The sequence below is a fragment of the Dendrobium catenatum genome, unplaced genomic scaffold (assembly GCF_001605985.2).
Source record: "Dendrobium catenatum unplaced genomic scaffold, ASM160598v2 fragScaff_scaffold_621, whole genome shotgun sequence".
Lineage (NCBI taxonomy): Eukaryota > Viridiplantae > Streptophyta > Magnoliopsida > Asparagales > Orchidaceae > Dendrobium > Dendrobium catenatum.
The window spans coordinates 30612601-30627881 of record NW_021319083.1 but is presented as its reverse complement, the minus strand read 5'-3'; the positions used below and the strand labels follow the sequence as shown (position 1 = coordinate 30627881).

At 32.9% G+C, this 15281-nt stretch overlaps 1 protein-coding gene across 2 annotated transcripts; it reads right to left on the bottom strand.

Moving 5' to 3' along the window:
- Positions 1-1278: 1278 nt before the first annotated feature.
- LOC110096385 lies at positions 1279-15281 on the bottom strand. Of its 2 annotated transcripts, none has more exons than XM_028695301.1 (6): positions 14964-15281; positions 11747-11860; positions 8241-8274; positions 2959-3166; positions 1949-2009; positions 1279-1862 (listed from the first exon to the last, which is right to left on the bottom strand). In XM_028695301.1, the coding sequence occupies exons 2-6, from the start codon at positions 11834-11836 to the stop codon at positions 1584-1586; spliced, it is 672 nt and encodes a 223-aa protein (XP_028551134.1). In that variant the 5' UTR covers positions 11837-11860; positions 14964-15281; the 3' UTR covers positions 1279-1583. The 2 variants fall into 2 exon arrangements, with proteins under 2 accessions (XP_028551134.1, XP_020677965.1); XM_020822306.2 differs by having other exon boundaries at positions 15033-15281.

Below are 15281 nucleotides of genomic sequence, written 5' to 3'. Positions count from 1 at the left end.
TCCCTAACCGACTTGCCACCCATAGGAAACAGTGATGATGGTTTACCTTTCTTTCTCGATCCAATGCCATATTCTATCGGGATAATTTCTGGTCCTTGGGCGCCACGCACGGTCTTCGGAAACCGCCATTGCCTCCTCTCCTTGAGACAAACCGCCACATCTCATCCAAAGAAGACTACTCATCTCGCTTCACGATGACCCACATTTGTCTCCAAGATTATTTCTACTTCCAAACTTAGCTCTCCTTCTACAGATCTCACACCGCGCCAGCGATCAGTCCGAGTAATAACAAGAAACAATATAGTATATATTAATGTAATTTGCCTACTTATGCACAATTGCACACGGGCATATTGCACCGAGCTACATTAAAAATAAACAACATTGCGAGTGGGCTGCAAGTGAACCAAATGTTCGACGAGCTATTTGTTGCCCAGTTCAATTAAAGTTCTTTTCTGATTGTTTAACTAACTAAACAAATAAACTTGAGCATCATTTTTAATACCCGATTCTTAAATAAACAAGTTTGAACACTAATGTGTTATGTTCATTTAAAACTCATGAACAAGCTCTACATTAAATTCAATAAAAAGTTCAATTCGTGTTCGATTTAGAACTTGTGAATAAGCTTAACAAATATATTCATATAGATTAATCATATTTTCATTTTAAATAGACAACTCATTTTATTATAAATTTAATTCCATTTTATTTTATACCTTCATAACAAAAGGCATTTGACATTTGTTTATATTTGCTAGATTATTTGTACAAGATGTTCATGAACAAATAAAAAATAAAAATCATAGACCGTTTGTTCATGAACGAGTTCATTTGTTAGCTCAAAAATACTAGTTATTTATATATTCATGATCTTGCTCATTTGATAGCTCAAGAATACTCATTAGATCTATTCATGAACGTGCTTGTGTGATAGTGTTAAAAAATTCGCTAAATATATTCACGAACATAGCTCATTAAAGCTTATTTGTTTAAAGCTCTATAAGCACTAAACGAATCGAGCATAAACCAAACATGAACACCACTAATTTAAACGAACGAAACATGAACACAAACAATAAATCTTGAATAAAAAACTAACCGAATTTGAACAAGCTAATGACAAATAAACTCAAACATGAACACTAACATAATCGAATCGATTTGGTCTAATTAAGATAAGAGAGATTGAAATGCCGAAACAAATGCTCAAGACATAGCGAGCATGATATTTATGCTTCAGCACTGAAATTTTCCCCCCAATAAAAAAAAAACGGAAAAAGAAAAAGAAAACTCGATATATACATACAAAAATGACGTTATTTACATTACAGATCGACTAAATCCAGATTACAAGCTAGCCAGCCTCCAAGAAACAGTAAAACGACTCGTTGAAACATCCTACGTACATTAAAATGAGCTATATATATACAACACAAAGCTCTTCTGGACTCTAAATGAAACAAGGAGATGTCATCAACAGCTTGAAAATGACCTCAAACGCATTTGCTGGGAATTTAATATTCTCAGCTGAATGAAGAAAACTCTGTACAGAGAAAGTTAGGAATCTACGATCAGATGGGTCAGGCAAGAGTAGGAACACAGCAGGGATCAGATTTCCCACAAGAAAAACCTTCGACTCTGATTTTTGGGCTCCCGGGGTTGCATATTGGCGAACCCCTTTCAACTCTAGATGAAGAAGGGTTTGACAACACAGGAAGGTTAGATACCAGGGGGATAGCCATTTGTTTGGTAAACTCTGCGTCATGTATTACAGGATTGTGGGTGCGCACAGGAGGCGACCCACAAAAGTAACCTATTTCGTTGCCCCCATCTATATCACCGCCTACCTCTATCTCTTCCTGCAAAAGACATAGCTTAAGGTAACCACCCTAAAGGAAAAAAAATGATACAAGGATATAATATGAAACTACTCTACACTATATACCTTGTTCAGGAGGATACCAATAATTTCAAAGCCTGTTTTGTCTCTGTTCCTCGGTAAAATGCTGAAATAGGTAAAATTTATCATTCTATTGCGGAAAAAGTGCAGTTTTTTTTCCAAAACAATAAGTGAAAATAGAAACATTAGGGAAAAAATAAATGAAAGAGAAGAATAAAGGATAACACCGCCATCAACAAATAATTATTGATGATGCCACAACAATAATAAGTAAATAAAGAGATGCAGCCTTAGAGCATCTTCAATGGAACGGCAAACAACTATTTGCCCTTCTTCCATCGTTCCAACTGAGCGGCAATTCTTACAACATTTCATCACGGATGAACATTGAGACGTCAATATTGGCGTTGCACTGTTCATCTTCGTCATTTTTTGATCTCTACCGAACTTGCCGAAGAAACGCGCGAAAGAAGAGAGCGACCGTTACGGTGCAAAATGGAGTTCGATTGGAGATGAATCACAACATTTTGGAGTGAAAAATGAGATTTTCGGTTGGAGATGCCCTTTGTTGAGAAAAATAAATCTTGAAAATTATAGTCAAGCTTTTGAGATTGAATTCCTTCTACAGAAAATTTGTGTTTAAACATAAACTTTCCCAAAATAAAAAACAAAATAAAATAAAAAGATCAAATAGTATTCTAAAGATAGACAATGCGTGCATGTTAACAAGACATGGAGGGTCCAAATCCAATGTAGCTTCACAGCCATACACACTACCAAAGAGAAAAAAGATGGAAATGTGTTATTGCTGATAGATGAGGAAGTAAAATAACGGGGAAAAAACGTTAGCCAGCTCCCATAATTCAGAGGATCGCATCTTTTACGGCAATAAATGTGCAGAGCTAACTAAGCTTAAGGTGAAAAAGGTAAGGGGGAAAGTGACTGCCCGGCCGCCCACCTCATCACCGACCAAGCACCGTGACAAAAAAATAATTATAATTTTTGTTTTAATTAGGAAGATAGAATCTTGGTGGAACTACATAATTATGATATACCTCTTCGGCTCAGGGCTGAATTTGCTAAGATCTTCAATAAAATATGGGAGCCTGACTGCACGATGAGGCTGAGGACAGATGGCTTCAACACAAGCAAATGACTGGCTACTATTTTTCAAAAATCTTGTTTTTGTGTCAGACACGCAATCTGAGTACAATGGCCCCATCTTACAGAGTCTAACAGGGAAATGTCCCAACAAACTAAATCCTGAAATGAAAAATCAAGTTCATTGAGGAAGCGCCTTTTGTCCAATTCCGTGAAACAACAATAAGATTAATACCATAACCAATAATCAACAAAATACATATGAAGCAAAAATTAGTTATATGATCCACATTAAATAAATTATTTTGAGACGGAACAAAAATATATCATCTGTTATAAACAATAAGAACAAGATCTCATCCACAAAACAGGAAAGATGCTCCATCACATCACAACCCCAATCCACAGCAAAACGTATCGCAAGAGATGAACAATTGACAAAATATTCAAATGAAATGCAGAAAAAATATGGCCCTCTTTAAAAAGGTTGTTGAAAAGAATGAATTTTAGCTTTTTCTTTTCAATTAAATGTTGAGTTTGATATTACAGGCACAAATTCTCAAATAAAAATAAAAGAAAAAAAAAATTACCATCACTTAATGATTCATTGTCATAATTCAAACAAAGATAGAGAGGAGGTCATGATTACCAACATGCCCATGGAAGGTTTGTCCTTAATGATAAAGACATCCAACATCAAGAACTCAAATTCAAAACCTCTTCAACCGAAGAACACAAAAGGTCAACCCAACATTCATGGTTAAAAGCAACATACAAAAGAAATATGTTCGACAAGACAAGGACATGAAAAAGAACAAAGACATTTATGTATAACACATAAATGTATGATTATCAACAATAACATGAAAAGTTTAGACAAAGGCTACCAATATCAAAAGCTCATATTCAAGACCCATCTCTTATCAAGGACACAAGCAACTAAGCGTCTAAGCCCAACAAAAATGGTTAAAAGTGGTCATATATAGTGCACAAATACAATACATATCGAAGAAGATCACCAAAAAAACGCCCATTGAGTTCAACGGAGAATTAGAAAAGTTTTAAAACTTCCTGATATGACTAGAAAAAACTCCCAATATGTACTTATTTTGTAATATTCCAAAATATTATCTCCTCTTCTTACACTTCAAAAGTCTCAGAGATGCCCAGTCCAACTGCTAGATAATTGATTCAAAAGCTATAAATTATATAATCAACTCACATGAATTTATTTCATATATTCCTTCTCCTAACAAGGATAACATAACCATTTTCCATGGATAACTAAAGACCAATTCTAATCAATAAAATAATCTTATAAACAATATCTCGTACTTTGAAACATTCATAATATATCTAAATCATTCATCAACTCATTACCCATCCAAAATCTCACTATAAAGTCTCAATATTGAGTTTTATCCTTTGCTTTATGTCTTTCAAGAACAAGGCATGAGAAAGATGATTAGACTTCCTAAAAAGAGAGACTATCCACAATCTTGAAGATTCAATAATTAAGGAAGTACCATATAATCTTTCATGTTATCAATTCTTACAGATTGTGAAATCCAATTAAAAACCAGCTTCAACCCCAACGACATGTTCATCCATCCTTTCTTACTTTCAAAACTATGTTTCTTTTATTATTCAAATAAATTAATATTGATGAATTTCATTGTAATGTTTGAATCAAGTAAGACACACGTACCAATCTCCAAAAAAAATTATTTTTTAGTAGGCGGCATAAGAATCCTAATTTTATTCTCATTCATAGTGCCACCAAAAAACCACATAGCCGCGGCAGTTGCTACTACGAAAAAAGCCATCCTAGTTGCTGCATCATCCCCTTTGGGGATGGGGCGCAATGAACGGGTGAACACTCAAATTGGTGTAGCTCCGTGCCAAGGATTTCCAAACGTAGTGGGAATAAAGATTGATGTCATCATTGTTATCATATTGTGATATGGTAGGAGCAGAGGGGGTCCGCAACCATGCGGACCCTAGAGATGCTGGACCTGTCGGACAAGTCCAGCCAATTATTGCCCAGGTGGGGTCGGCAGACCTAGAGAGAGGCGACTGAGGAGGTGGGGCCCAATAAATAAATAAAATATTATGTTAGGACTTAGGAGTGAATCAATTTAAGAGATATTTTCTTAATTGAATTTCAATCGTGGGAAACTAATTAGTAATTAGGAAGGAGGCCGTCTAAGGTTAGGGCTAGTTTTTTTATACAATTTTTTATTTGAGAGCTATAGTTCTTTCTTGTGTGAGGGATCATAACGGCGTCTAGGGTTTGGGAGAGAATATCCTCCTATCGAAAGAGGATCAATTGTATCTTGCTTGTTGTTATTTTTTTTTTCTAGCAATAAAATCTATTTTGTGCTGAAGTCATCTTATTTGTGGGTTGTTTTTTGATACAAAGGCATATCATAGTGCCACCAAAAAAACCATCCATCTACACCTACCATCAAAAGAGATTGATGCTCATGTCTTATATCGATGATTATACCCGTGTTATGAATATTTTTACTAAGCCTAAAAGTGACATGAGTACACCATCTTTTCCCTCATTTTTTATAAAATAAAAAAAAAATCAATTTGGCATTAAAATTAAACACCATTTTATCATTCACTCTCATACTTTCAAGGAAAAAAATAAAGCATGTATGCTTATGTCTATAAAAACACTATCATTGTCATGTCCCAAGTCCTAGATGAGAAAAATGGAGTGTGTGAATTATAGAGGAATTAAGTTAATGTGTCATTCATTAAAAATATGGGAGAGGGCTATTGGGCATAGGTTATGACATCATACTAATGTTTATCTAAATCAACTTGGATTCATGTCGGATAGGTCTACTATGGAAGCTATATATTTATTGAGAGGTTTGATGGATAAGTATAGAGAGAATAAAGATGATCTACATATAATATTTATAATTTAGATAAAGTATATGATAAAGTTCCAAAATAAGTGCTTTGGAGAGTTCTAGAGAAGAAAAGAGCTAATAATGCGTTTATTCAAGTAATTAAGGATATGTATCATGCATGTATGAGTTGTTGCTTGTATTCAAATACAAGGTGATTTGACAAAGTATTTTCCTTTTTCAGTTCGATTACATTAAGGATCATCTTCAAGCCCATATATTTTTGCTTTAGTCATGGATGTTTTTACTAGACATTTACAAGAGAATGTACCCTGGTGTATGCTTTTTGTTGATGATATTTTTCTTGACAAGACTTGAGGGGGAGTTGAAGGAAAACTTAAATTATGGAGGTCAATCTTAGAGTCTAAAAGATTTCATTTTGGTAGATCTAAAACCGAATACATGGAGTGCAATTTTAGTAGCAATATATCTAGTAGGGGATTGTGACTTTGGGCGATCAAGTCATTAAAAAGAGTACATGTTTTAGATATCTTGGGTTTATTGTTCAAAGTGATGATGAAATAGATCGGGATATTATTAGTAAAATTCACGTTGGATTGTTGAAATGGAGGAATGCATCAGGCCATGTGCATATAAAAGTACCCCTTAAACTTAAAAGAAAAATTATATAAGATGTTGATCTTATTTGCAATGCTTTATGACGTAAAATATTAGCCATTAAAAGAGAAGCATAAAATCAAGTTAAGTGTAGCAAAGATGAGGATGCACAAGTGGATGAGTGGCTTCACTCTTAGAGATAGAATGAGAAACGAGTATATACATGAAAAGGTTGGAGCAGCTCTAATGGCATAAATGATTAGAGAGAGTCACCTTAGATGGTTTGGACATATAAAACGTTGGCCTTCCAATGACCTGATTAAGAGAGTAGATGTATTGAATTTGGCCTATTTTAAAAAATATAAAGTTAGACATAAAAAAACTTGGCTAAAAAATATAAGAAATAACATTTTTTTTATGAAATTGAAATGAGAATTTATTACTTAACATGACAAAATAGATAAAAAAGATTCATGTGGCCGACCCCACCTAATGGTATAAAGGCTTCATGTTGTTGTTGATGATTAAGTTCGTACACTCCAACAAAATGGAGTGGTTGAAGAAAGAACAATCACCAAGTCACTAACACAACAGCTATCCTCATTCAAAAGAATATTACAAAATAATATTGGGGGAAGTTGTTTGAACAACCGCCCACATCAAAAATGGATTATCCATAAGTCCTTTGAGTTCAAGAGTCTTCCACAAGCCCTAACTAAATTTATTCCCCACTTTAATACCTCAAAAAATCTTATTCCCAAGAAATTTAAAAGTGTTATCTTTATTCATGTGCCTCCCTAAAATAGAGTTAGCTCTGATCTATGAGTAAATAAATGTGCCTTTTCTATTCTCCAACACAAAAAGGGTACATATAGTACTATTCATATAGAAGAATAGTATATCTGCTGATATTACTTTCAATAAAGATCACTACTTTATTACTAGATCATCTTCTTACCTCACATCCCAACTAACACCTATATTCAAGAAAGAACCAGCAGCCATTCCTTCCCAAGCAAAGCTTATAATAGAACCACTAATTACTCAACCATTACAAGTTTAGTCACGATGAAAAGAATCTCAATCTACATAGATCAAATCAATCGAGTCAATCCCTATCACTAAATTAGTTGAAGGAACGATTGAACCTAAAAGTAAATGTACAAGAACTACAACAAAATCTCTTGCATTTACTTTTATCACACAAAAATCTCTCATTATCACCAAATCTTCCTTACTAACTTGCATATTGTTTATATCCCTAATATATTCTCTAATGCTATAGAGGAACAAAAATAATCACTTCAAAAGAAAAAAAGAACATGAAAATTGAAAAAATTACAAAAAAGGAGATATTGATGAATCTTTATTATAAAATACACATCTGATAATTCACCAGAAAGATTTAAAGCGATATTGGAGGCCAAAAACTTTTACTTAAAAATATAGGATTGATTATCCTAAAAAATTTCATTCCAATTGATGAATATTGTTTAAATTCTTTAATCATTAACAGCCAACAAAGACAGAAATATACAACATTCGATGTGGATGATGCCCTCTTGCATAGTTATCTAGATAAGGAAGAGTATAAGAACGTCCCATGAAGATTTGGCTCAAATTCAAAACAAAAAGCACTTAAACTAAAAAAGTCATTGTATTGGTTGAAGTAATCTCCAAAAGCGTGGTTAAAAAGGTTCATTAAGATAATGCTTAACAAGTGATACAAACAAAGTCTGAAGAGATCATACTTTTTTTTGAAAAATATGGCTTCGCGAGGAGTCTCTGCACCATTAGTTTATGTCAATGACATCATCATGATAGATACTGACTTAGAAGAAAATTGAGAATTAAAAAAAAAAATCTACTTAATGAATTCCAAATCAAAGAATTAAGAAAATTAAAGTACTTTCTTAGAATTGAAGTTGCACACTCTCGAAATGAAATTTTCAAATAAAAAAATGCATAGCATAAAAGAAATTCAAAAGCAAGCCTAATGAGCCCCACGAAATTTAATCATAAACTTGAGGATGCTTCATAAAACACAGTAGTAGTAGTTAAGAAAATCTCCTATCAAAGATTCATGGGAAGAGTTACCTACTTATCACATATTAGACCTAAAATGCATATATTATTGTATCTGTATATAGATGCATGTAACAAAGATTCATGGGAAGAATTACCAACTTATCATAAACTAGAGACCTGACATGCCTATGTTATTGTTGGAATAAGTCAATTCATGCATAATCTTAATGAATCACATCTTAGGGCAATGCAACAAATTTTACAACATCTTAAGGAACACCAAATAAAGGAATTCTATTAAAAAAAAGGGAAGATTTAACACCTAAAGCTGATTATGTTGGGAGTACGATAGGTGGTCCATTATAGGATATTATAAATACTTGAGGCAACCTCTTGACTTAAAGGCGTTGTTGGGTTTGCTACAAAAGGGAGTAAAGTATTCCAAATGCAAGGGTTTTGAAAATATTGGTGTTTGATTTTAAGTAAAAGGAATGCAAAGTAAAATTTTAAAGTAAAAGAAATTTACCCTCTAATTTAAATCAAGTGTATTTAAAAAAAAAGTGTATTTGGAATTCCTCATATTTGGGTGATTTCCAAATACATCGAATCTCACCGCCGGCCCTAAACCGTCGACGTCCGCCCTCCGGTCACAACCTTTTGCACTTTACATTGCATACATTTTAACTCAAACCAAAATAATAATAATAATCTCATGCATTCCTTTTGACAATCATTAAAACAATTTAAAAGTATTCTTTTTACACTGAATTCTTTTTTTAGTCAACCAAACAACCCCTAAATATATATAATGCAATAGCAAGATCCAATGCATCAGCCAAACTTATATTTGTAGTCCGAAAAATTTGTGAATTGCTATGGCTTAAATTATCCTATAAAATATAAAAATTGAAGGAAAATATCTTATAATGCTCTATTAATGAGAACAAATCAACCATGAATATTACATAAAACCTTACGCAACATGACTATATTAAGCATATTAAAGTTGACTAACATTGTATTAAAAAATTGGGCAATGGTTTAATTTATTACCATGGAAAAAAACTTGAGAATATTCTCACAAAACTTTATATAAGAGAATTTTTCAAAAGTTAACATACAAGTTTGGAATAGATAACATCCATTCAATTGTTTGAAGGATAATACGAAAAATTCCTTGAGAATTCACCCCTAGCTAGCTACAAGGAAGCCCACGCCATAACTTCTACCCAAACAGCCATCCACCACTGAAAACTGTCAATAGCCCTTCTACCTCAAGCATAGCTACTAACATACAACCTCATTTGCCCCTTTCTTTTCTTATTATCTTCTTTTCCACCTCACTGATCCATAGGATCATCGTAACCACCTTACCAATCAATGGATTGTCCTATTATAAGATATTTCTCTCTAATTTTCAATCTCTAGTTTTGTATATTTCCTTTTAAAAATTCCTCTAGGATTATATTAATTTTGTTAAAAAGATGAAATAAAATACTCACCAATTTTTTTCTAATTCTTTCATAAACTAAATAATACTTTGAGGCATTTACTAGTATAAATAATTCGTTGAAAAGTGAAATGCCAAAACAATTCAGGGTGCCGCATTCAAATGCATATAAGAACTACGTAGCTGAAAAAAGGAATGCATAGCGAATAACCATTCACAAGGCAAAACTATAAAACAAATGATTTCTTCCCTGATATATATATATATATGCCTGATTATTTAAAAAATCATGAAAATGTAGAAGAAATAGAAGACTGAATTAATAGCTCAAATTCAAAAAATGCAAGGAAAGCAAAAAAAGCTAGGCCCTACGGCATCTTAGCCAAACTAATTCCTACTGGAAAGCATACAGATTCTTTAAAAACAATTATGGGGCTGTTTGATCGTCTGCATTTGTAATGATGGATGAATTTAAAAAATGCACAGCATACCAAATGCAATGCATTCTATTTACTTGTAATTGTTTAGCATGCAGGAAAACTGTATTTTTTTATTTGGTTAGATGTAAATTTTGAAGCATTATACTCCATCAGATAAGGTGTAATTGGAACTGTGGTCAAGAAAGGATACAACCTCCCAAGCCCTGCTCCAACAAAACCTTTTGCATTAGTTCCATCAAACAGAAGAAAAACAAAAGATGAGAGACGAAGAGGGGAGAAATACAAGAGTCTGCAATGTAGTGATGCAAAGGGCCAATTGGAATCACTTTTTTTTTCTCTTTTTTGTGCAATAAAGTTAAGTTCGACATCTTATAAGAACATTTTGTTTTGCTTTAAAAGCAAAATAAAAAATAATTGAATAATACAGCTAAAATATGTTTTTTAAACATAAAATGAAAAATAAAAGTAGTCCCAAACAAGGCCATGAAAAAATGGTGTTGATTCAGTAGCATATTATTTTCAAGTAAAATTAAGATTTTGAGGTTTTTATGGTAAAGTTTGCTCCAAACATTGCAATATGTGTACTTAAAATCTTGTTTCAAATTACCAAGACATGCAACAAAAAATATGTTAATCATTAGTCTCACTATATAAATCACACTTGGATTTTAACATCATATGCCACAAATGATGTAGGATGTTCTATGACTTCTAGCATGCAATGTAGACATAAGCTATCCAATCAACTATCAAAAGTTATTTGTAATATAAACTTTATATTAGAAGCGATCAACTTCTGAAAGAAAACATGCAAACTTGCAGGAAAGCGAACTCTTTACACAAACATTTATTAACTACTAAAAATAAATATAGAAAAAATGAAATATACTTTATTGACAAAATTTTAGGTGGATAAATAGAAATTATCAATGAGAATTAGACATTTTGAAATTCACACAATTGATTGCAATTTTGTGCGCAACAAGAAGGTCCCAAAATATAGAAGATCAAAGAGTCAACAAAATTTTCAGGCAATTATAACAAAAAAAGAATGAAAGACGGATAAAGAGAAGCATGAAAAGAAGATGAATGGGAGAACAAACCAATAAATATAACAAACTAGTCATGTTTTAATAAAGAGATAACCTCTCTTAAAATGCTTATAATCTCACAATTGATCAACGATTAGCCACGGCGTAGGCAAGTTTTAACATCCAAAAGGAATTTTAATTCACGTGCTTTGTAATACATATATTTGTAAGTTTCATAAAATAGGTATTATGACAGAAGTTTGTAAGAATAGAAACCCATTGGGTTAGAAAAGATCACTGGAAGCCACCTGCTGCAAATTAGTCAGAAAGGAGCTCCTGCATGAATGAGAATGGTTGTAAAAACAGCCTCCATCAAATATGTATAGGAGCTCCCGCATATATGTATGGTAGAATGCCTCCAACTGTAGTAATAATAAAACAACACTCTAGTAAATAAGAATAGTAACGTGTGCATATATATATAGCTACAACCTTCAATTGTAGGAATAAGAAATGCCATGCATATGAGTGTAATAATGGGAGCTAAACTTAGAATACACCCATGAGAACCAAATCCATTAACTCTAGAAAAATTATGCTCAGAGTTAAATGGGTGAAATTTTATACAGTTTATCCATTGAAAGTAGGTGCATGTATATAGACATACAAGATGAGTAAAATGAATAATTAACCAATAGAAAAGCTTCAAACGTGAACAAGAAGAACACCTCTTACAGTATGCTGGAGGCAAGAATCACTAACTAGAAGAAGGGTATACACATTGAAAAGGACTTACACGTGCTATAGCTCGTTTCACATTCCCATAAGAATAGCAAATTGTAGAAAAAAAGATAGCAATTTTAATCATTCTTCACCCGCAAAACTAGAAATTCCCATAGAAATAGGAAATAGACGGAAATCCCACATCTAACAAATAAGACTAGAAGTTTCAACAAATAGGTATAGCTGCAAACCTCAAATCGTAGAAGAGAGAAAACCCTCAATTCAATAAGAATGGTAACTCTTGTAGAAAGGCATAAATGCAAACCTCCAACCATAGAAATAGAACTTGTCATGGTATACAATAGGAATTGAATCCGTAATAACTTGGTCCAAATAACCTCTAGAAATTTTGTTCATTATAAGCATGAAAATGCACTTATGCTGCCTTAACTCACTAATTGCAATTAAAATCAAAATATATGCAAATAAATTACAATTAATTGATTAAATTACAAACTCTAAATTTAAATTACTCCCAACATAAACAAATATTTCACACTGCTTAGACTTTGAGCTTTCCCCAAGTGCATGAACAAATTTGGTGTTCTACGACTCCTTGTCTCTGGATCAATATGATCTGCTAAGTTTACCACTTAATTGTCACTCACGATAAAAGGAACCAAAAAAGATCTATATGGTTGTATTCATTATCATATCATCAACCCCATTTCATCTATCTTTTAATTAGCTATATGAATCCTCATCCATTCATTCTTGTTAGATACTAAATAAAAAGCTACCTCTAATTTTTGGCATAGCTTTTAAACATGTTATAATTTTATCTGGCCAAAAAAAACACAAAAAAAAAAATTATGAAAATTAATTCATTACTAATACAACCCTACTATAATTAAAAACTCTTGACTTATCCAACAATTATTAATGTTAATTACAGGTTCATCAAACAGACATCTTCATGCCAACCAAATAAATTCTCATGTTAATCAATCACATACCATCTGAACATATAAAGATCATATGCCTTGTGTGTAATGCTTGTAAACAAATTTGTTTATTATAAACAAATCATATGACAATTTGATTTGTGTAATGAAAAATAAAACAAATGTCATATCGGAAATGCACTTTCTACATGATTACACAATCATGTGTAACATACTAGCATAGAAACTTATGAATCTTTCTAAGTCTGCACATCAACACCAGCACAACATTAACAAGCAAACCCTAAGCAATTCTTTTTCCAGATAGATGGATAGTGTTTCTCCTTAGGAAGGCAATGCCAACCCATCTACTTCAAAATTTTAAGCACAAGTTTTTAAATGCAAGATACTTTGACTTTGCCAAACAATAATCAAGAGTGTCGATAATCAGGTGTAGTGATCTCCATGCCTCCATGGCACACATATCCATAAATAACTAGGATAAGGTTGATTCTTAAGATGATGATAACCTTCAAGAAAAGATTAAATCTATTATCTTAAAAATGAAACGAATCATGACATGCACAATTCCTTGTGCTTCTATGATCATTATCATCTACCAAGTACATTGAAACATTTCATAGTCAATGATTTGCCCTAAAAAATATCGATGGTTTATCAACTTAAAACCTTTTAAACAATTTCTAATTTAATGAGATGCATTCAAGACTTGAAACTGCATGTCATTAGTAAAATGCAAGTGTTTTTCATAAGCCATTCTCTCTTACTAGTTTTCAATACAAAATAGATACATGAGAAAATTAGCATCATGGTTTATGAAGCATTATCCTTACAAGCTTGTATAGAAAAGAAGTATAGAACAAAATGAATTATATGATTTTGTATATGAGGAAAGCATGCCATTACAAAAGAAACATAAGAGAAGAATGGGCACTCTCCTATTACAGGGAGAAAAGCTTATTTTTGTATCTATAAATAAGGCCAATCAAGTGGACATCATGATATTGTACCATTTGATCGATGCCATGTTGAACCATCTCAATATTAAATTTCAAAAAAATGAACAGGATCTAGTTGCATAAATAACTATATGGCTTTCACGCTTCAATATTGATATTTAATAACGACAATAAACAATAGAGCCTCATACGCAAGCTTGTGATAAGCTCCCAATGTGATGGTTTAAATGTAAAAATAAATCTAATGTAGCTCAAAATACCAAAAAGAACTTAATGGACGAGAGAAAAATGCAATGTACAAACTCATCAAAGACAACAATAACACCGAATGATTCATATAACGTGCATTAAATCTTGAATACACCACAAAATTGACAAGCGGTTCACCTTAAAATCAAGTGACTGCATGGAAAAGTCGAAGAAAACTTCATTCGCTCATAAGGAATATAAACATTAATATCCATATCAAGGAAGATCACCAACTACCTACCACATTTTAAAAAAAACAACACACACACACACACACACACAATCTAAAAATCCCATGAAAAGTAAATATTAGACTCCTAAGAAAGTATAAAGTGAGAGGAGGATCACCAAACACAACATATTAACTAACACAGGACATTTTCAGCTAGCCAGACTTCTGCAAAAAAACCAAGATTCTGGTTAGCTGAACGCGGAATGGCAATTTCTTCAATAAACTGAACTAAGAGGTAAAGATTTAAATACTACGCAGGAAACGACTTGTTATCAAACAGAAAAGCATCCAGATCCACGACATATCAGCGATGAATAACAAGCCTAAAATAACAGTAGCTAAAAAAAAACAAAGATAATCAGTAAAAAGTAAACAAGTCCAATCAACTGTTCTTAACAGATATTTTCCGCCAAAGATCCCTCGCTTCAGGGATCTTCCGGTGACTTGCAAGAACAAGGACGGATACCTGAACGATTTGACACCCTGGACTGCTCCAAATCACCGGATCAAACGGCCTTCCGCCGACAAAATCATTGCCAGAACAAGAACAGGCAAATGAATTGTAAAAAAAACCCTAGATCTATATCTACAGAGGAAGAAGGCCGCGTGGAAGCTAAGAGCAACGAAAAGAGCGTGGCACGCGAAAAACAGCGCTCTTCCCTTATCCCGACTCTCTCTCCCACCCGACTCTTGCGGGCGAGGCCGAGGATCCCCG